The sequence below is a fragment of the Cervus elaphus genome, chromosome 11 (genome assembly GCF_910594005.1).
Source record: "Cervus elaphus chromosome 11, mCerEla1.1, whole genome shotgun sequence".
NCBI classification, from domain to species: domain Eukaryota; kingdom Metazoa; phylum Chordata; class Mammalia; order Artiodactyla; family Cervidae; genus Cervus; species Cervus elaphus.
The window spans coordinates 30644598-30666335 of record NC_057825.1 but is presented as its reverse complement, the minus strand read 5'-3'; the positions used below and the strand labels follow the sequence as shown (position 1 = coordinate 30666335).

Here is a 21738-nt window from a genome sequence, read left to right as displayed (position 1 = left end):
CCCATTAAATAGTAATTCCCCATCCTCCACTGAGCCCCTTTCTGTCTCTGTGAATGAGGGTATTTCTTTTTATAAAGTATTTTTGCTTTGCCCTTTCTTGTGGACCTCACCACAGTCCAGTGAAGTGGGCACTGTTGTGTCCACCTTATAGATAAGTAAACTGAGTCTTGGAGAGCTTAAGTGTCCTGCCTCGAGGTCACTCATCCAGTGAAACATGGACTTGGGCCTTGAACCCAATCTCCTCCCCTTGACCTGGGGTCTTCCCCCATTCCTGGGAAGAATGCCTCCCAGAAGGGAGATGGTAACAGTTACCTTTTCCTGCTCTTTTTTTCTGTTCCCCCAAAGCAGTGCTGACCCTATAGGGAAGGCAGTCATAAGTCATGGCTCTTCAATCCCATCTGAAGTGAAGCACCAGGATTCCGTGGCATCTCCAGGGCCCAGCCCATGTTTAAATCCATGGGAACGGCCGAGGCACCAAGAGAGAGCGCCCCCTTGAGCTTGGGTATTGCTGGTATTGCTCCAAGCTTACCTGGCAAAACCTGTGGGTAGTTTTGATGATCCAGACTAGCCTTCTGGGACAGAACAGGTCAGTGCAGTCTGAACACAGCCACGAGTGTGGACACCAGCTGTGCACAATGTCATGGACCATCACAGAAACCCTGAGAAAGAGAAGATGTGGCCTCGAGGCTCAGTGTTCCCCAGGACCCTGCATCTAAGCTGTGTCTACACCTCCCACACAGCTTGGTTCAGCTTGGCTCATCACCCTGGGAGGTGTGGGGCTGGACTATGCAGTCCTACACGTGCTTCAATCCTGACATCTGTGGTTGTTTCAAGCTGTTGATGAGCTTACCTGCTTCAGTGGGGAGCCCGTGCTATCTCTTTAGGAGATGCCACTGACTCTGAGGGAGATGTTCATGGAAAGACGTTCAGCCAGTTACTCACAGATTTCACTGAAGACTGTGCGAAGGGGGCCCATATAGAGCTAGATGCCTGGACTCTGGAGCCAGACTGCCCAGGGCTGAGGCCTAGCCCTACTGATCTTGGACAAATCCCCTGGTCTTTCTCATTCTAAGTGATGGTCATCATAATGACCTCAGAGGCCTGTGATGAGGATTTTAAAAATTCCTGTTGGGAACTTCCCTGGTGGTCCAGGGGTTAAGAATCTGACTTGCAATTCAGGGGACATGAATTTGATCCCTGGCCAGAGAATTAAGATCCCATGCACCCTGGGGTAACTAAGCTTGTGTGCTGAAGCTACTGAGATCGCCCTCTCTGGAGCCCTTGAGCCACAACTAGAGAGTGCGTGTGCTGCAACGAAAGATTCTGCATGATGCAGTGATGATCCTGCATGCCGCAAGTAAGGCCCGACTCAGCCGAATAAACAAATAAGTAAATAAATTAAAAGTTAATGTTAAGCAGTGCCTGGAACAAAATAATGACTGCACAAATTCTTTAAATGAAACAAACACAAACTGCAGGGAATTAGAGGTAAATGGGAGAAAAATCTCAAAGAGGTATGAATACTTGAGAGAAGAGGTTGCAATCCCAGGACTCCAAATGATTTGGGAGAGAGGGGAAGAGGTGTGGAACCCAGGGTGAAGACCTTGATGCGTAGAATCCATACGGCCAGCATGGCTTTGTTAGTCCCAACACCGACAGTGAGCCCACAGAGCTCTCAGTCTGGCTCACATGCAGGTCTCATCTTCATCCTCATCACAGGCAGACACTGAAATTACTCCTCTTTGAAGACTCATCCACCATGTAGATAGATGTGGGTGAAGATGAGGTCAAAGGCATGTATTCCTACCTAACCCCACAATAGGCACTAAATAAAAGAATAAATCACTCCAAAAATCACTGTGGATGGTGACTGCAGCCATGAAATTAAAAGATGCTTGTTCCTTGGAAGAAAAGATATGAAAAACCTAGAGAGCATATTAAAAAGCAGAGACATCACTTTGCCGACAAAGGTAAGAATAGTCAAAGCTCTGGTTTTTCCAGTAGTCATGTATGGATGTGAGAGTTGGATAAAAATGGGTGACAGCCAAAGAATTGATGCCTTCTAACTGTGGTGCTGGAGAAAACTCTAGAGAGTTCCTTGGGCAGCAAAGTCAATCCTAAAGGAAATCAACCCTGAATATTCATTGGAAGCTGAAGCTGCAGCTGCAGCTCCAATACTTTGGCCACCTGATGTGAAAAGTCTGCTCATTGGAAAAGACCCTGTTCCTGGGAAAGATTGAGGGCAGGAAGAGAAGGGGGTGACAAAGGATGAGATGGTTGGATGGCATCACTGACTCAGTGGACATGAGTTTGAGCAAACTCCGAGAGATAATGAAGGACAGGGAAGCCTGGTGTGCTGCAGTCCATGGGGTTGCAAAGAATCAGACATGACTTAGCAGCTGAACAACAAAAAGAATAAATATTCATATGCCTAAATTCATTCTGTCCTCAAACATTTATTGAGGACCTTTTTGGGTATCATGTGAACCTTACTCCTATGGAGTTCACTGCCTAGTAAGGAGATGAATTAATAAATGGATAGGTACCATATATTATAGGTATTTATAGGGACATAAACAAAAGTGTCATAGGAAAAAAGAAATCAGCATTTTTTTTCACCATAGAGGTGTTAACATTTAGGGTGTCAGTTGCAGGATGAACAAGAGTGTTTCTGGGCAGGCAAGAGAGGGAATGAAAATTCTGGTAAGAGGAAGTAGCAAGTTGCAGAGGCCCTGGAGCCTGAGAGCTTCTCTCATGTGGCTGAAGTGGGTGGAAGGAGTGATGCTCTCAAATGACCCCATGGCTCAGGCACCCAAGGTGTTGGATTCCACTCAGAATCCAACATGGCCCCATGAAGTATAGGGGCTGCAAGCTGTGCCCTGATGTTGGCATTCAGGGAAGCAACAGACCGCAGAAGCCCTGTACGTAGCAGAGAGCTGAAATCAATGAGTAATAGGCAGAGAGCATCACAAAGGCCACTGCAGCCATTTTTAGCAGCCAATGTGTCAGGTGAGGTCTGGGAGGTGGAAGAAGACATCTATACTGTTGCTTGGGAACTGTCTGTGCTGTGGAGACAGTTTTAAAAATAATTTATTTTTAAAATACAACCAGCATAGGTATTAGTTCAGGTAACAAAAGCCCAGAGGCAAGCAGGGCTGCAGCATTCGGGCTCTGGTGCCAGATTTCTGGAATTCTCTTGTTTTTCTCTTCCTTGTGTGTTGGCTTCACCCTCAGGCTTGTAGCACGATGATTATAGCAGTTCAAGGCATCATGTCCAGACACGACCATGTCCAGAGGAAGAAGGATTTCTTTTTTTCTGTGACTCTTCCTTAGAGGCAAGAAAACCTTTTCCAAAGCCCCCAGATAGGATTACCCTCGTGTTCCGCTGGCCAGCACTGGGTCCATGACCCTTCCTGAACCAATGACGGGGAAGGGAAATGGGATTGCCACGCCTGGTGTTGAACCACCGTAATCCCAGCGGGGACCAGGGTTTGTTTTCCCAAAGTGTGGGAAGTGGTGGCTGCCTGAACAGAACTGAAGCTGGGTAAACAGCCAGCAACCCCCACCACAGACCTCAAAGGTCACTTTGTCAAGTCTGGTGTGGTTCTCCACCATCTGCACCTTCACAGCAAGGGCCACCCGACTCACTCACAGGCTTGGCCATTCTACTTCCCCATTTCTACCTCCTATCCCCTTGCCTGCTGGCTTTAGGGTCACTTCTCACCTGGTGAAGGAGATCTTTAAGGAGCAGGTCAAGAATCTGGTTCTTATTCGATGCTAGTCTGGTGCTGAGTTGGGCAGGGCATGGAGCGCTCTGCTTGCTGGCAGCCCCACAGGGTGGGGGGCATGGGGAAACCCCTGTGGCCTACTAGAAACAAAAGAGGACAGTAAGCTTAACCAAGCTGCTTGGGCCTCAGAGCAGGTCTGGCAAGGAAGGGGTCATGTGGTGACAGAAAGTGCTATCCTTAAGGGACTGTAGTAGTCATCAGCTAGCAGTTTAAGGGAGAGAGGTGCTGATGACCGGCCTTCTGTGATTGGAGTGGGCATCTTGCTTCCTTCCTGGCTCCCAGGACTCCTGTTATGGTGCTGGGGAGTGCAAAACACCTATCCATCATCTCATGAAACATCAGGAGAGGGGAGGCTGGGAAGGCAGGACCCCTACCCTGATCATCCAGAAAGTTGTGTGGCAGGCTTCTCTGAATGTAGACTGATGCTCTTCTGGGTTCTCATGGTTCTTTATTTTTTTATATTTATTTATTTATGGCTGCACTGCAAGACATGCTGGGATCTTAGTTCCCCAACCAGGCATCAAACTTGTGCCCCCTGCAGTGGAAGCATAGTCAATCACTGGACCACCAGGGAAGTCCCAGTCATGGCTCTTTATTTGCCAGAGGAAAACGAGGTTTTCCTGCCTATGAGTTCTAGAGGTACAGATTCCCAGTGCAAGGGAATGTGCCTGGACCACTGGGCATGGCAGCAGAGCCACACAGAGTTCTCCTAAGCCTTCATTTTAAGGCAGCAAATACGGTGTTGAAAGGATAATCTGCTATATTACATCAGCGTCACTCTGCAGGGACTCCACAATGACCCTTCACGATGGCATGAAGCTCTGGAAGGACTCAAGCTGATGTGGCCACCTGTGTCACAACTGTGAGTAAAGCAGGGGTAGGGTCTATCTGAGTTTGGAGGAAATTCTTCTCGCTGAAACAAAACTGAATCCATAGATGCTGATGGTGAACAAATGAGACCAAAGGGCATTCAGCTCTCCTTTTTATGCTCTCCTGAGTTATTTTTAGCATTACAGTTTCCAGTTAACAAATGGGCTGGGTTCTGAAAGTTCATTTGTAATTTGGCTGTTTAGATTTTGGAACATACTTTCCCTATAAAAATACAAGGTTATAAATGGTGATGAGATTCCCAGGCTAGTTTTCCAAAGCCTATTTAACCCATAATGTAGCTAAAATACTGTCCTTCTACAAGGAAAAAAAATTGTTTAATTGCAACATGAGTAATTAAATGGAACAGGGAAAACCATTAAAACTGAATAAGAAGTAGATTTATGTTCATCTTGAATGATGCTGTTTGCAGAAAACCTAATTTAATTTAAGAAGAGGTCTTTCCAAGGGCTTTTTTGGGAATGGCGCGGGATTTATCCTATTAGGGAGAAAGAGCCTGGACTCTGTCCGATCTGCAGTTATTGTATATTTACATCATGTAACTGGCTCCCTTCCCTGATTTTAGGCTCCTCAGAAAGTCTTCTGGTCTAAATTTGTTTTCTTATGTGGATTCTCACTGGGAAAAGCCCACGAAGGTGGTCTCCTTGGGGGTGAATTTTTTATTCTGAATCAGTAGTTTAGCATCTGTCTTTGAGAATATCCTGGGAAGAGCAGTGTCTCAGTTCCACCAGCTCTGAGGCAGTGATGGGATTAAGCATTGGAGCCTGGAGGACTGAGGTCCAAGACCTGCCAGTGGTGCATTCTCAAGGTAACTGCTTCGGGCAAGGTTCCCTGGGGGCCAGCTGCCCTCCCTTCTCCATGACAACACCATCCTCACCAGGTGTCTCCTTTCAGATCTCCCTAGGGCAGCTCTTGGTGTGGATGGCTTGGGTGTCACTCGGGTATGTATAAGTCACACTGGTCCCCTGTTGATTTTGTCCACCAGGCCATATAGATTGGTTTATTGGATTGGTTCCGTTCTTTCTGTTTTGGGAATGCAAGCCTTGGCCAGAAGCTAGAGAGTGAATAACTGTGTTTAAGCAAGTGTGCTGGCAGCACGGGGGCGGGGGTTGCATATTGCAAAAATTAACACAAGGACTTCCTGTCCTTTTGTGTCTGCCCCTTTGCAATGTGGTGAAGCACTTTCTAACCAGAGGCAGGACCTTTTTTCCACTTGAATTTGACTTGGCCTTGTGACTGCCTTGACCAACAGGATTTTAGCAAAAGTTCCTCAAGCAGAGGCACTTGTGCCCTGAGCCTTGGCTTCTTACTGCTCCTGGAAGTCTGAAACCTTCCAGTGTGCAAGCCTGCAATAGCTGTACAGAGGATAACAGGCCACACGAAGAACTGAGATGTCTCGGCCGACAGTCCGCTAAGCACAGACGTGTGAGTGAGGCCATCCTAGAATGAGCCACCAGCAAGTAGCCACCATGCAGCTGACCACAGGCAAATGAGAGAAACCAGTCCAGAACTGACAACAAACCCACAGAACTGGGATGGCTTTATGCCACTAAATATTGGGATGGTTGTTACGAAGCAAAAGCTAACTTCTATACACAACTGGCTCCAGTCAAACCCATCTCACAACCTTCCTTCAGAATCCACAGCTGCCTTCTATATAGATATGGTTCATCCCTTACAAATATGGTAACACATATAACCTTCTCCCTTCTCTTTGCCCCTTTCATCAAAAGTCTAAGAAATTAAGCCACTCAAATCTACCCTGCCCGAACTATAGGCTTTGGAATGGGTGCTTGGGCAATCATGACATTTTTCAATTTTGCACACACTTTGTGACTGACGGATGGATTTTAAGTCAATGAGGATACAACCCGAACTGTGGCTGCCACTTAAAGTGTAGGCGAAACCCATTAGCTGGGCGCGAACAGGCACAAGTCATCTCACGATGCATTATCAGTGCCTGGTAATGCATCACAAGGGAGATCACAAATCCTTGTTCATGGGGCAAGAAACAGCCTTCTGGAGAAGCACACACAGTCTGGAAATGTGCCACAAAAGGGGCTTGAGTGATTCTCCCAACTTACTGAGCCCACTCCATAGCCCTTGGTTTTCAACATGGAAATAGGAGGAAAGAGACGACTACTTCTCATTCTGTAACTGTGCAAAAGCTGCCTTTCTATCCATTCTTGTACCCCCAGAACCATAGGAGAGGGGGCCCCCTCTGCTGGTGGTCTTGTGGTCATTCCCATGATTTCCCATAGAAACCCCAGATCCTCCCCCTCCCCGCCCCCCTGCCAAGAGGAACATTTCTCCAAAGAATTTAGGTCATGTGAGGAAGCCATTGTCTCTAGGGTCATTCGGTCCCCCCTGAAAGCCTCAAATGCCCATAAATGTCAAAAAAATCTGAGGACAGAGCCTGCAGATTCCATGGCCCCTTTTGGTTTTCCCTAGGCCTGGGACACAGGAGAAGTCTCTCTCTTCCCGGCCTAGATTTATTTTTGAGTGTTTAGCTCTGAGGAACGATGGGAATGTTTCAGCATGAGTGCTCCTGACCACGTGGAGAAAAAGCCCCCGATACATTTCACAGACATCAGCGAGGATCCTGCAAAGTCCATTCTTTCAAGAACAAAATTGCATTTTATGAAGCCGTCCCTCTTCTGTTTCATCTGTCAAGCAGGTTTGCTGAGAATAATTTAAATTTCATGCAGCAGCAACTGCAGGGCCGTGGAGCTTCCTTTCTATCCCATAAACAGGCCTGGGAGCCTTTCTGCTTCTCAGTGGCACTCTCCCTCTGGGCCCTTGACTGCCTGGAGCCTAGAGCCAGAGTACTGGCTCCAAACAACAGGGGGATTGGTCTCCCCCAAATATATGAATACTTTGTCAGACTCAGTTTCTCATTTACCTTTTCAAAATGAACTTTTATTGAGTGTTTAACAAGTGGCAGGTACTAGTCTATGCTTTTCTGCACATAGTAGTTTAACCAATTCTCACAACACTTCCATGAGAAACATATCATTATCATTCCCATTTTACAGACAAAGAAACTGAAGCTTGGAGAGGTCCTTGGCTCCTATGAGGTAGACACAGGATTCAAACCCATTTCTGTTTGACTCAAGGGCTTGAAGTTCTCACCAGCAGTGTAATGTTGAGTTGACACAATTTTCAGCCTAGATTTTTCCACCTATAACACAAGAGGTAAATATACCCATTTTCTTGCCAAAATTCAGTGTCTGCTGTCAGCTAGGTGGATGAGGGGATGGGAAAAGTTATCATAACAATGCTGCAATGTTGGTTACCATGGTGAACACATTGTGCCAGGCAGCCTGGGCTGGGGAAGGAGCCAGCCCAGGCTGGTTCTGTTTCTCACTCCCTAGGTGACCTCTGCAAGTCTTTTTTTCTCAAAGTCTCACTCTTCTGTCCTACAAAATACAGGGGTAGGGTTGCATGCTTACTTCTCTTGGCCTGGGAACTTGTGTCCTAGAGGATTAAGAGCTGACACTATGCCCCAGGGAAGCAGTTTATTGGTCTGAGCCAGAAGTGTGTGTGTGTGTGTGTGTTGGACTGTGTGTGTGTTGGACTGTGTGTGTGAGTGAGTGTGTGTGTGGTGTGAGTGTGTATGTGTGAGTGTGTGTGTGGTGTGTGTATGTGTGAGTGTGTGTGTGTATGTGTGTGTGAGTGTGTGTGAGTGTGTGTGTGTGAGTGTGTGTGGTGTGAGTGTGTGTGTGGTGTGTGTATGTGTGAGTGTGTGTGTGTATGTGTGTGTGAGTGTGTGTGAGTGTGTGTGTGTGAGTGTGTGTGGTGTGAGTGTGTGTGTGGTGTGTGTATGTGTGAGTGTGTGTGTGTATGTGTGTGTGAGTGTGTGTGAGTGTGTGTGTGTGTGGTGTGAGTGTATGTGTGTGAGTGTGTGAGAGTGTGTGTGTGTGGTGTGTATGTATGTGTGTGCGTGTGTGTGTTAGTGTATGTGTGTGTGTGAGTGTATATGTCAGTGTGTGTGTGTGTGAGTGTGTGTGTGAGTGTGTGTGTGTGTGTGTGTGTGTGGTGTGTATCTGGCTAGGCCCTACCCATGCTTCAGTCACCCAGGAGTTGTGTTTGTCCAACTGGCCTTTCGGCCTTGCATCTAAAACATGCAAGAAATCTTCAGGCCCTGGAAAAAGAAAGAAACCAAAAGATCAACTCAGGCCTGGAGGCAGCAGTGACAGAAAAATTGCCATCATTTCCCTGAGCAGCCACTGGGAGCAAAGCCAGCCTTCCTCGCCCTGGAGAACCAGGACTGCCCCTAACGCTGGGCAGAAGCAGCCCCACGCTGGGCAGGGCAGATGAAGGGGCTGCCGTCTCTACACGGGTGGTGAAGGCCTGGGATATGGGGGTGCCTGCAGCCCACAGACCGTGTGGCGCTCACCCTGCTCCACGTCCAGCCCACTGCGGAGGCTAAGGCCTGACGGTGCCGACATTTGTCATCTCAGGGGTGGTTCTGGCTCACGCAGCACTAGACCCTCTACCGAGGAAGCCAGGCCAGGACATTCAAGCGGCATTTACCAATATGGGGTGGTGAAAGTGAAAGTGGAGTGGTGAAAAGTGTTAGTTGCTCAGTCGTGTCTGACTCTTCGCAACCCCTTGGACTCTAGCCCACCAGGCTCCTCTGTCCACGGAATTTCCCAGGCAAGAATACGGGAGTGGGTTGCCATTTCCTTCTCCAGGGGCTCTGCCTGACCCGGGGATGGAACCAAGGTCTCCCGCACTGCAAGCCGGTTCTGTACTGCCTGAGCCACACGCGGGGCGGGGCGGTAGGAATACACAAAAGGAAGTGAGACCCACAGCTTCCATGCAGCTACCTGCCTCCCCACGTCGTCCACCAGAGGGGGCCTCTGCCCTGTGTAGACACTGGGTTTTCAGGACCTCCCTGGTGGTCCCGTGGTTAAGAATCCACCTTCCAATTCAGGGCACTTGGGTTCAATCCCTAAGTTCAATCCCTAAGAAGTAAGATTTCCCCCATAGCACGGAGCGACTACATGGGTGTGCCACACCTGCTGAGCCTGCGCACCACATCTAGAGAGAGTCCACGCATCACAATGAGAGATCCCTCATGACACAGTGAAGACCGGATGCAGCCAAATCAATTAAAAAAAAAGTCGCTGGGCTGTCTTGGAGGAAAGGGCCCATGGCTGACAAAAGCTTTAAGCTGCTCACCGCCATCACCCATTACTAGGTGGTGCTAACTCAGTCTCTGTTTGAAGCCCGTTGGATGCCCCCTTCCCTCCAGCCCGTCTTGCTGACATGTCACCACAGTCAGGTCACAAGGTCAGCTTAAGGCCTGCGTGCATGCTAAGTCGCTTCAGTTGTGCCCGACTCTTTGCCACCCTATGAACTGTAGCCCGCCAGTCTCCCTATCCATGGGATTCTCCAGGCAAGAGCACTGGAGTGGGTTGCCATGCCCTCCTCCAGGGGCTCTTCCTGACCTAGGGATCGAACCTGCATCTCCTATGTCTCCTGCATTGACAGGTAGGTTCTTTACTGCCAGCTGGGGAGCCCCAGCTTGAGGCTTAACCACTCACAAACTCAGTTCCTTTCCCTGCTTGCTTGGGGCCTAGCTCTTGTTTTCTTATCTGAAGCCTTACCTTTTCCTCTTGGTGAGGCCAGAAAACGATCACCTTTCCTTACAGGGGCGTGGCCTTGTCCTGTAGGCCTCCCCTGGGAGACAGGGCCAATGGCGATGATTTCCCCCATAGTGCTCTGTAAGACATGTCCTGTGTGCCGGCTTGACGTGATTCTGAACTCTTTACATGAGTTTTAACCCACACGATCCTCACAACTTTGACAGGCAGGTACGACCACTTATTCTCTTGTTACAGAAGTGAGGCCCAGAGAGGTTATGCAACTGGTCCAGGGTCACTCAGTCAGCACGAGATAGAATGGAATTCAAATCCAGGCAGTCTGGCTCCAGAGTCTGTCTTCCTCCACTCCACAAAGCAGCCTCTGCCAACAGCCTCAACGGGAGAGGCATCCTCGGGTCACTCGGTTGCACCATCCAGGCCGCAGATTTGTTATATCCTGGCCCATGAGTTCCCTGAGGCCAAGAGCCAAACCTTGGCTGCTCAGTGAAGACACAATTGGTCGACCAGGGAAACCACAGATACCTCCTACAGGCTTGTCTGTCACTTGATGTGGTCCCATCTTGGGTTAGACAAATAGGCTGGGGACAGGATTCTGGGGGGTCGGCAGTTAGGCCAGAAGGGCAGAACAGAACCATAGCCTAAGTTCAGCCCCAAGGCCCCGGACGGAAGCCACTGCTATATTTTGTCCTCCCTGCCCGCCCCCACTCCCCTTGCCCCATTGTTCTGGGCACCCCAGGAATCCAGGGTGCAATCAGGCAACTTTGCTTGACTGGACAAGCCTCTGCAGGTGTGAAACTGGGCTGGAGATGGTTACGGGGGAAGGTGTGCCAAGGAGCTGGCTGTCCACACAGGCATGAACTTTTGGCCCCTCTCCCCTCCCAGCCGCCCAGCTTTTTCTTGCCCAGCTGTTGTTTTCTGTCTGAGGCTGGGTTCCTTTCCTCTGTATGCTGTGGTTTGGGGCCCAGCCAGTTAGAGATGATGAATATCAAGCTGCTTGAGAGCAAAGCAGGAGCCGTGTGGGTAGGGCAGGCCCTCCCTGAGTTTCCTCTCCACTTCCCTGGCTTGGCAGAGCCCAGACCCCGGCCTGAGGCCCAACCTGACACTGTCCCCAAAAAGGCCTCCATCCCTGAGAGGGTGGAAACCATCAAGAGGGCTCACCGGGCCCAGCTCCTCCCTCCCCACCTGGAACCCCGGCCATAAGCTCCAGATGCTGCCATCCTCCACATGGCCAACAGCTGCCCTTGCTGAGTGGCTGCCAGATGCAGTCGGCGGGGCGGCCGGCTGGGTCCCCTGGGCCGAGGTCACTGCTCCCGGAGCCGTCTTGGGGGCAGGAGCCTGGAGAGGAATGTGTTTGGCTGGTCTGGGGGCATTGTGCCCACACTTAGCCTCCGTCTCCTCTCCCCTGTCCAACATTCCTTCCCTTTCCACCTCCGTGGGGTGGTGTTTTCATAACAGGAAAATAAAATCAATAAGGCACTGCCGAAGATGTCAGTGCGCTCCAAGCTGGCCTCCAATGGTTCCATTGTCTCGGGTCTCTGCCGGGCACTGCGCCGGCAGCACTCACAGTTATTAATGGGAAGCGAGGCTGAAAGGGAGCTTTGAAAATCGCCGAGACAAAGGCTCAGCACACCTGGCGCGCCACTTCCCAACATCACCGCCACCTCACAATGGCTGGGGCTGGGGCTCCCCTGCCTTTAACTTCTCCCGCAACTTTTATGAAAGCACAAAAGACTATACACACACACACACCCATACACAAATGCTGGCCCTGAGACGGCTCCTAAGAGGCAGCGCTGAATGCCTGGCAGAGGTGAAGGGACCTGCAGGGCGCCTGCTCGCCCAGGACACAGGATGGCCGCAAAGGGGCTTCCTGCCACCAGCGTGGGTCCCGTCCCTCCAGGGCGTCTGAGCAGCCTGAGGGGCACCAGCTCGGCTGGAAGCCAGGCAGGAGCCTTGGCGACATTTTCGCTTCCATGGTCGTGGATGGTAACCCAGACTGTTTTCTGCTGTTGTTTTTGGGGGCTGGAGCCACTTCTGGAAGAGGGAAAATCACATGGAACGGACACCCCTGAGGCCTGGGCTCCTCCAGGAAGGTCCCCCCTTGGACCTCTCCCATAGACTCGGTTCCTCCGTGTCCTCAACTGGACAAAAGATGTCACGGGGTTGTCTGGGGCTTGGAGGGGACCCTGGATGTGCACACACTTGATACTAATGCTGGTTGATACCCAGCAGTTTTATGACCATTTAGGACCAACTGCTGGGCAGAATCTTCTTGCAAACTTGTCACCAGAGCTCCTGGGGGCTTACCCATCTACAGTCACCTATTTAGAGACCCTGTATCACCACCTCAGAGTTTCACAGCCCTTTCGCTGGTTAAATGCGTGGACATTTAACACGTGGCCTCAGCACCTGCTTGTCTTCCCACAAGTTAGTCGCGAGAGAGAGGCTTTATGGAAACTAAAACCATGTGAACTTTAACAGTGGCCCGGCGCAGCCCCAGGGGCAACCGTACTCTGGAGGAGGAAGCGTCCGGCTGGGGGCTGTGGGGGAGCAGGGTCCCCCTGCCTGGCTCCTGCTCACAGCGGACACCAGAGGAGTCTTACCTTGGTGGTGGTGGCAGGGGTGGAGCTGGCCACGAGGCTGGTGATGGCCTCGCCACTGCCGGTGGTGCAGGGCGTGGGGGCCGTGGCAGGCGTGGGCAGTCGGGAGGGCCCCACGGGCAGCGGCAGGAGGCCGGGCCGGGCGCTGAGGCTGCTGGCGGAGCTGCCCCCTGCCCCAGCGGTGGCGCTGCAGATGCTGGTGGTCCCATGGGTCCCGTTGGCACTCCACTCGCGGCGGTCCCAGCCCACCCGGTAATCTCTTTCGAAGCGGCTGTGGTGCCGGGACATCTCGCTGGGCCGTGGCTGCTCCTCACGGGGAAACAGAGGCCGGACCTGCTGGCACAGAGTGGAGAGGAGGACAGTTTAAACAAAGGGCAGCCCCGCCGGGATGCGAGGACAACCACGGCCATCAGCACCCATTAAACGTCTTCTCTGGGCGCAAAACCGCTAGCTCATTTCATATTCACAGCAAGCCCACAAAGCATGGATCATTAGCCCCATCACAGATGAGGAATAAACGATTTGTCCAGGATCACATGGCAGAAGTGTAGTCAATGAGATTTGAACCCAGTCATGGTTTAAAGCGATGCTTTCTGTTAGGTAGCATCACATTGCCCTGGACAATGCAGACATGTGCCTGCTAATTACGACTGGGACTTTGTCCCCCAATCTCTGCTGTGAAAACAAGATCCTGTGGACCCCTCAGGCCCCATTATCATCAACCCTATGGTAGGGTGAAACAGCCACGTCGGGAGACTCACTTTGCGGTGAATGAGGACCTTGACAACAGATCTCATTTGATCCTTAGAGTGGCCTGTGAGTTGGCAAGGTCATCCTCACTTTATGGGCGAGGGAACTCATTAGGAATAAGTGATTCCCTCAAGGTCCAAAAACTAGAAGGTGAGAATGTGGCCAGGATCTCCGGCCTCCAGACCGTGACTCAGTGTAGGACTGAAGTCCCAGGTGTTAAGCCTTAGGGAGTTGAGAGTTCTTTTTTATAATCTGCAACTCAGTTGCTGGCACCACAGTCCCCTGGTCTCCCCAGCCTCTGTGAACCAGACCGACTCCATGCAGCTTTCCCGAATATCCGAACAGAAGGCCCTCCGTGTTGTCATGGAGACCGAGACACACCAGATACCCTGAGGGCCTCCTGTATCATCAGGGATCGAATTTTGCTCAGCACGACCATGACTTGCTTGGCTCCGCACCAGCTACCCTCAGTCAGGAAGGGTGTAAAGATACAGGAAAGGCTGTCCCAGTGACAGAGGCCTCAGTGAGGCACAGGCAGACAGGAGAAGTTAGTGCTAGGGTGCCAGGGGCAGATTGAGGTGTTGTCTCCCTGCACATCACATTCCCAGCTCTGCCCCTGGCTCAGGCACCATGTGGTTCTCTTTGATTCTTTTCCTTTCTCCACACACTTTCTGTCTAGGGTGTGAGCTCCTGGAGGTCAAGGATAGCTCCTGGCTCACTTTTCTAACCTGCCAGTCCAGCTCAGCTCAGGCTGGGGGCTCTGGCATTGCTGGCTAGTAAACAGACCACTTTATTTTACAAACTTATATTAAGCCTGATTCCACTCTGGTCCTTGCACATCCAGACCTAGGTGCCAACTTCTAGTGCCACAGAGCCAGAGCCTGGGCCAACCCCATCTAGGTTGTGACGGACAGGGCCCTGGCAACAACTGCCCCCTACCTTGGCACTGTCCCCTCTGCTGGACACTTGACCCCCCACAGCCTGGGCTAAGCTCCAGGTCCACCTGAAGCAGAGCTGACTGTCCCACTTAAGTTGGATGGTGAGTTCACTGTTAATTTCATCGCTATGCTTCATAGCTTACACCATGCCACAAAAATTGTATTCAATAGTAACAAAAATTGTTGTTTCATCTATTCAATAGTAACATCATCAAAATAAAAATGAACCTCCCTTTGATTATTCTCACAAACTTTTCCAACTGATGTGAACATCAGTTGGTTCTGGTCACAGTCCCCGCTCTTGCTCTGTCATCTGCTCCCGTGTGGCTCTGGTCACTCCTCTGGGGTCATTCTCACTGAGGTCAAGAAGGACCTATTTGTTTCATCCCGTGGGAAGTTTATGCCCATGTCTTCCTTAACCCCTGACAGCCGACCTTCTGGAAAGCTCCTCTGTGCAGTCTTGGTGACATTACGTTCTCTCACTTTTCCTCCTTCCTCTGCCACCCCTCCTCCTGTCTGCACGGCAGGCTCCTCTTTCTTGGCTCATTGTCAAGGGCCCCTATTTCCTCTTCTTTTCCCACCCTCCACGCTGTCCCTGGATGACCTCATTCAGCCATGTTTCCTGCTGCCTTCCTCGCCCAGCACCACGCCCACCATCCTGCTGCCTGAAGGTGCCTAAACATGGTACATCCTTAAATCAACTCATTGTTCTTTTGCCCAGACGTGCATTCTCAGGAATTCCCTCTCAGAGAAAGCCATCTGCCTGTCCCCATGTCCGTCCCCGTACTTCACAGCAGGGCTTTGCGTCTGTTGCTCTAGTTGTTTCTCAAAATCTGCCTCCTTCCATCTGCACATCCACCCCAAATCATGCCTCCCACATACATTATCTCAACCGGTCCTCTGCCCCCAGCTTCATCCTTCTTGTCCATCCTCCACCAACAGTCCTTGTGGCTTTTTAAAAAGCTTTGTTTATTTTATTATTACTGCCTTTTGAATCTTTTGGCTGTGCCTTGTAGCATGTGGGATCTTAATTCCCCAGCCAGGGATTGAAACCAAGCCCCCTGCATTGGCGGTGTGCGGTCTCAACCGTTGGACCACCAGAGAAGTCCCTCCCTTATGGTTTTTTAAAGCACAGGTCTGGTCACCATCCTTTCCTCTCCTGCTTTAAATACTATCCTTTTGATAACGATCCAGACTCCTTGGGGTGGCCAGGGGACTCGAGCATCTGGGCTGGCTCTCTTTTTTGGCATCATCATTCATCATCATTCATTCATTAATGGACTTCCCTGATAGCTCAGTTGGTAAAGAATCCACCTGCAATGCAGGAGACCCAAGTTCGATTCCTGGGTAGGGAAGATCCACTGGAGAAGGGATAGCCTATATACACTCAAGTATTCTGGCCTGGAGAATTCCATGGACTGTATAGTGGTCGCAAAGACTGAGTGACTTTCATTTTCACTTCTCATTCTTCCCATCCCGGAGATGAGGTGCTGTCATTCCAAACACATTACAGTTTCTGAAGGTATCTCACCCTCTCTCTGCCTGTGGACAAGCCCACCCTGTTCCTCTGCCAGAACCGGCTTCCCCTGAATCTGGCTAACTCCTGTGTGTCTGTTATGATCCAACTCAGCCATTGACTCTTCTCAGAGGTTGTATTAACCACTCTTTTCCCAAGATCAGGTGAGAGGGCTCCTCTGTCCCCCTGAACATCTGCACCCACCATCATTCCCGCATCTGTGGATGGCTGTTGTACATTTGCTACCCTTGAGAGTAAACTCCAGGCTTTATTGTTTCTATAATCCCAGCCCCTAGCAATGCCTGGCTTAGGAGAGTGTTCAGGAGATATTTGCTGGATAAATAAACACTTGTTTATTTCTTCTTAATTGCTTAATGTTTAAGGAAGGGACAAACACATTTGTGCAAAAAGAGAAACTTAGACATAAAACCTTGAGTCTTCCAGCTGGAAATTCCCTGAAGACACTGTCCTTTAGGGAGTTAGGAACTGTCCTTTCTAGGAAATTAGACCTGGAGTCTCTGAGGACAGCTCTGAAAGGAGGATCTACATGTCCAGGGGCAGCTGAAACCCAGGACCTAGACTCTGGTCTCCTGAGGTCCACCTGTCAGGGCAGGGCTCTTTCTAATTACCAGTGCCCCTGGGGTGACTGCCTCCCTAGGCTGGATCCTAAGTGGGGCAGACATGATGCTCCAAGTTTAAAACACAGCGTCTTCTTTCTTCCCATCCAGAAAGACCCCTGCATCCTCCCTTGTAGTTAACTTGGGATGATGCATCTGAACTCACGCAGACAGAATGAGTAGGGAAGGGATGAAGGCCATTTCCAGAACTCTCTCTTTAAAAACATCTAGTGTGACGCTCTGCTTGCCCTGGTGACCTCAGAGGTCACATCTCCCAGCCAGTGCCATTATCTGATGGAAGAGGGCTGCACCCCATCTCAACCCCAGTGCCAGACTCGGCACAACTGGTATATAAATCTTTATCTTTAAGGCCCTGAGATTGGCAGTTTATTTGTTACCTAAGTCTAACCTGGCCTGATTGGTGCTAAATCAGCCCCTACATTCCTACAGAACAACACAACCTCCCATATTGTCAAGGAACCATCTCCTTACAGGTGCTGAGGATGGAGATCAGGAGGGCTGGCATTCAGGTGGCCTGCACCCCTGAGACAAGCTCAGAGCTGGCACAGCATGTTTGGGATCCAGTCACAGGGGCCTCCTGGGCCCAAACAACACCTCTGATGCCAACCACACTTCTCAGCTTGCTACCTTGGAGGAGAGGGGCCCACTGGAACACACCATGGCTCTCTCCTCCTCACAGCCTTGGTGCGTGACAGAAAAGCCAGCCCAGCAGCTGTGCCTTCACCCATCCCTGCCCTGCTGCACATCCCTATGAGTCTCCTGAAAACACCAGAGAGGAAACAGACACTCAGACAGCTGGAGGCCACCCAGTCTGATCTCAGCCTTGTTAAGTGTATTCAAAACAAAGGTCAGCTATTTGCATGGCAGGTTTGGGTTCAACTACATCCCTCAGTTTAATTTCCCCTTTCAAAATGGAATGAAAGTCACATGCTGCCCGGTGTACCCAGGCGAGACGGCAGAGGGCCAGCGCCAGAGGTGGCCGCGTCGGTATTTCCTGTTGGGCTGTGGCCCATGTGCCCCCACATGCATCTGGAGCTGGAGGAAGCACTCACCAGGGCGGGAGGAGGCCCCAGGCGCATGAGGCATCTCAGATGAACCTGGTGAAGCAATTACAGGCAAAACATGCAGAAATGCCTCCTTGTCAAGGTGCACACCTAGCAGGCGGCCTGTGAATGGGCAGAGCCTGGCTCGAGGCCTGGGCACGGAGAGAGGGGGGAGTCTGGCCACAATTATTCCCAGGTCTGGGGTTCTTAATCAGGGAGCAGGCTCGCCCCTGGGTGGGGTGATTATGTGGCCAGAGCCTTTAAAATTACACGCAAGTGTGAAGAAAGAGCTCTAGGATCTAAAAAGTCTTCATCTTGTGGGTGGGGACAGGTTAGCCCAAAGTCCAGGGTAGAGACGTTTAGGGGAAGGTCGATTCAATCTGAAGAGTCTCCCAGGAGTGTTAATCACTCAATCGTGTCCGACTCTTTGCAATCCCATGGCTGTAGCCCACCAGGCTCCTCTGTCTATGGGATTCTCCAGGCAAGAATATTGGAGTGCGTTGCCATACCCTCTTCCAGGGGATCTTAAAGGGCAGGCCCCAGGTTCAATCTGAAGGGCCTCCCAGAGGTGGTGGTTTTACGTGGGAGTCTTGGCTCTGGCTGCTGGGGTGCTGGGAGGGGACCCACTCCTCCACCAGGAGCACTGACCTCTGCACCATCTCAGGGATGCTGGGCTGGCAGAGACGACGGGAGGGGGACGGGGCTCCCCACCTGGGGTGGGTGGAAGCCCATGTTTGCTTGCCTGAGGCCTCATACCTCCCAGTTCCCTAAAGGCATGCACCACCACCAGCTTGCACGGCAGCCCCACGTGCAGACACTGGGTTTCCACTCTTCCAGAACCAGACCTAGATTCAGAGAGCCTGGGCCCGGCACACCACTGGGAGAGCTGGTCCCCGACCCTGGTCCCCAGTCCCTTCTCTCTGCACACGCCTCTCCTCCCCCGGGGAGAGTGAGAGGAGGGGAGGCCCTGCTCACAGAATTGCAGCGGAGGGGAAGAATGGGGTGAGCAGGTCACCCTGGGGCACTCCTGAAGGGCCCAATTGCTGCTGTGGATGCACAACCATTGGCCCTGCACCACCCCTCCCCAGTGCCCTGCCCCTACCTCCCCGTTCAGAGCCGCACAGACTGGAGCTCAGTACACCCAGGTAGACGCCAAGCCTAAGGACAGAGTCCCCCAGCACCCTAGAGGGGGACGAGGCCCACACTGACCGGCTCCAGGGAGAATGATGACCCTCCAGCCCAGCTAACTCAGGGCTGAGATGATCCTTCTGAAGTATTACAGAGGCCACCCCGGTGTGCCCGTAGCATCCAAGCCCCTCTGTGAGGAGTACCTTCTTCCTCGTCCAGGGCTCCTCCTTGAGAGAGTCTGTTTTCTGCTGCCCCCCAGCTCCTGAGGGATGAGGTGCCAGCTCCTATGATGACTCACTTGCTCACCAGAAAGGGTGTGGCTCCCCCAGGAGGGGCCTGGGGCCAGGGACCTCCACACATGAGCTCCACCCTTGGGCTCCCCTTCACCTGGAGTGAATGGAAGTCAGAAGTTGGCTTCCCTGCCTACTGGGCACTGGGGCCAAGTCCTCATTCTGGTCATCGCCACTGAGCACTGGGTGTGCTGGGATGCAGGTTGCTAATTGGGATGAAAACAAAATGATGCAACTGCCCCAGCCCCTGACTTCCAGCTCCTGCCCCAAACCTCTGCCCCTTGACTGTCCCTAGAACCCTCATCTCCCAGCCTCTCTCCTTCTCTGCGCTCCTGATGCCCAAGTGGAAAGTGTACCTTGGGCCTTCACTCTTCCAAGCCTCTCTTGTCTTAGTTTTGCTGCAGCCACTGAAAGAAGTGATTCTGCCTGTCTGGAATCTGACCCTAAGTTTTAGGTGTTGTTTATTTCATCTTTACATTTTCTATGCCGTGGTTGCGTGCATGCATGTTAAGTCCCTACAGTCATGTCCGACTCTTTGGACTGTAGCCCACCAAGTCTCCTCGGTCCATGGGATTCTCCAGACAAGAATACTGGAATGGGTTGGAGGATCAAACTGCTGCCCTCCACCAGGGGATCTTCCCAACCCAGGGATTGAACCCGCATCTCTTATGTCTTCTGCATTGGCAGAAGGGTTCTTTGCCACTAGTGCCACCTGGGAAGCCCCTGTTGTGGTTAGATTACCTTTATAATTATAGACACAGGAATGTCTTTACTTCAGAGTTATATAAGAACCAGTCTGGCACTACGGAGCCTACCCATCCTTCCCCACTGGGAAGGGGCTCCATCCCAGTCAGTGCCTGGTTTAAGGTCTGATTCAGACTCTGGAAAACATGCACAGAGCTGGACCATTTCATGCTCAATGCTCCAGTCAGACCAGAGCTGGGCCAGCCCCAGGTGTTCGGCACCTCTCAGATCCTGCCTCGCCAACTTGCCATTGAGCTGCTGGGTTCCCGGGTCTCTCTGCAAAGGGTCCACACTCCTTGTTCTGTTTGGAGAAGCCACACCCCACTAGCTGCCTGAGTTTGAACGCTGGCCCTGGCCCCCCTGTGCTCTGCTAGCTCAGCCCCCAGTGATCACTCAAGGACTCATCCTGGGGCCCCTGGACAATGGAAAGAGAACCGGGTGAGGTGTCAAGAGGGTTGAGTTTGAACCCCAGCACTGCTTCTTGGGCTTCCCTGATAGATCAGTTGGTTAAGAATCCACCTGCAATGCAGGAGACCCTGATTTGATTCTTGAGTCAGGAAGATCCACTGGAGAAGGGATAGCCTACCCACTCCAATGTTCTTGGGCTTCCCTTGTGGCTCAGCTGGTAAAGAATCTGCCTGCAATGTGGGAGACCTGGGTTTGATCCTAGGGTTGGGAAGATCCCATGGAGAAGGGAAAGGCTACCGACACCAGCATCTTGGCCTGGAGAATTCCATGGAGTGTATAGTCCGTGGGGTCGCAAAGAGTCAAACATGACTGAGCAACTTTCACTTTCACTTCACCACCCCTCATGAGCCCCGGGAACTCGGGGATGCTGTGGGTTGTTCATCTGGAAAGCAGCAATGGACAGCTCTGCCTGCCCCCAGGGCCACTGTGAGGACCAAACTGCAAACCTCGTGAGTCCTCTGTGAGTGAGAAAGAGCCCCATCCCTGGGTAATGACCAGATCTGAGTAACAGGGGGGACAAGGATAGGCCTCCGAAGTCAACAGGAAGCAGGCAGATTTCCGGGATGATGACGAAGGAGGCGGCTGTGAACCAGGAAGTTGTGTGGGTCTGTGTCTCTCGGACTCCCTGAGACCCCCTGTACTGGGTGGCTGGGACCTTGCGGGGTGCTCTGTCCCTCAGGGCCACTGGGGACAGCACACCGTCGCAGAAGGAAGGTCATTTTCAGCAGAATGTCTGTGCCCAAGGGGATCTCCTGTCACAAACCTCAGAGCCTGCCCTGATGGAGGGCTTCTGCTGCAGCTCAGGGGCGCCCTGGCAGACCCAGGTCCAGGGCCCAAGGGTGGCCTGGAGGAGGGGACCAGCGGATACCAGGTTCAGCCCTGCTGGCCGGGCCGTGTCTCTATAATTTGGTGTCATGTCTGCTTGCTGGATACCAGAGCAGCGTCTTGTCCCACAGACTTGCCTCAACATGAATAATTCATGAATAAATAATCATTCATTGTGAATATCACAGTTCTTTGCTTTGTGTTGTCCATGCGGGACTGGGGCCCAGGGGCCGCTGTCGAGGAGCCCACGGCACTGGCCCCTGAGACTCCTGTGCTTGCCGACCTCCGCTCTATGCACCCCAAACTCACTGCAGGACAGTGGCGCCCCATGTCCTGGGATGTGCTCTGTGTCCCCAACTGTTGACACGCCCCGTGTGCACGCTGGCCCCAAGATCACAGGTGACTAATGACCCTTCCCTCCTTCCTATCATTAAGGCACGCGGAGGCGTGGGCGCCGGCTGTGAGGGCCCGAAGGCACGATTAATCCACAGGACGGTGGGGAGCCCGCAC

General features: G+C 51.8%; 1 protein-coding gene across 5 annotated transcripts in view; it reads right to left on the bottom strand.

Annotated features, from left to right (window-relative positions):
* The window catches only part of KLHL29 (kelch like family member 29), a 326752-nt gene that overhangs the window by 130925 nt on the left and 174089 nt on the right, over window positions 1–21738 (bottom strand). For 3 of the 5 annotated variants that reach the window (XM_043917268.1, XM_043917264.1, XM_043917265.1), the window contains one exon: window positions 12892–13221. In XM_043917268.1, coding sequence (XP_043773203.1) covers window positions 12892–13176 — 285 coding nt within the window. In that variant the 5' untranslated portion in view covers window positions 13177–13221. Of the gene's footprint in view, window positions 1–12891; window positions 13225–21738 lie in introns of all 5 variants that reach the window. The other 2 variants (XM_043917266.1, XM_043917263.1) reach the window with 1 other exon arrangement.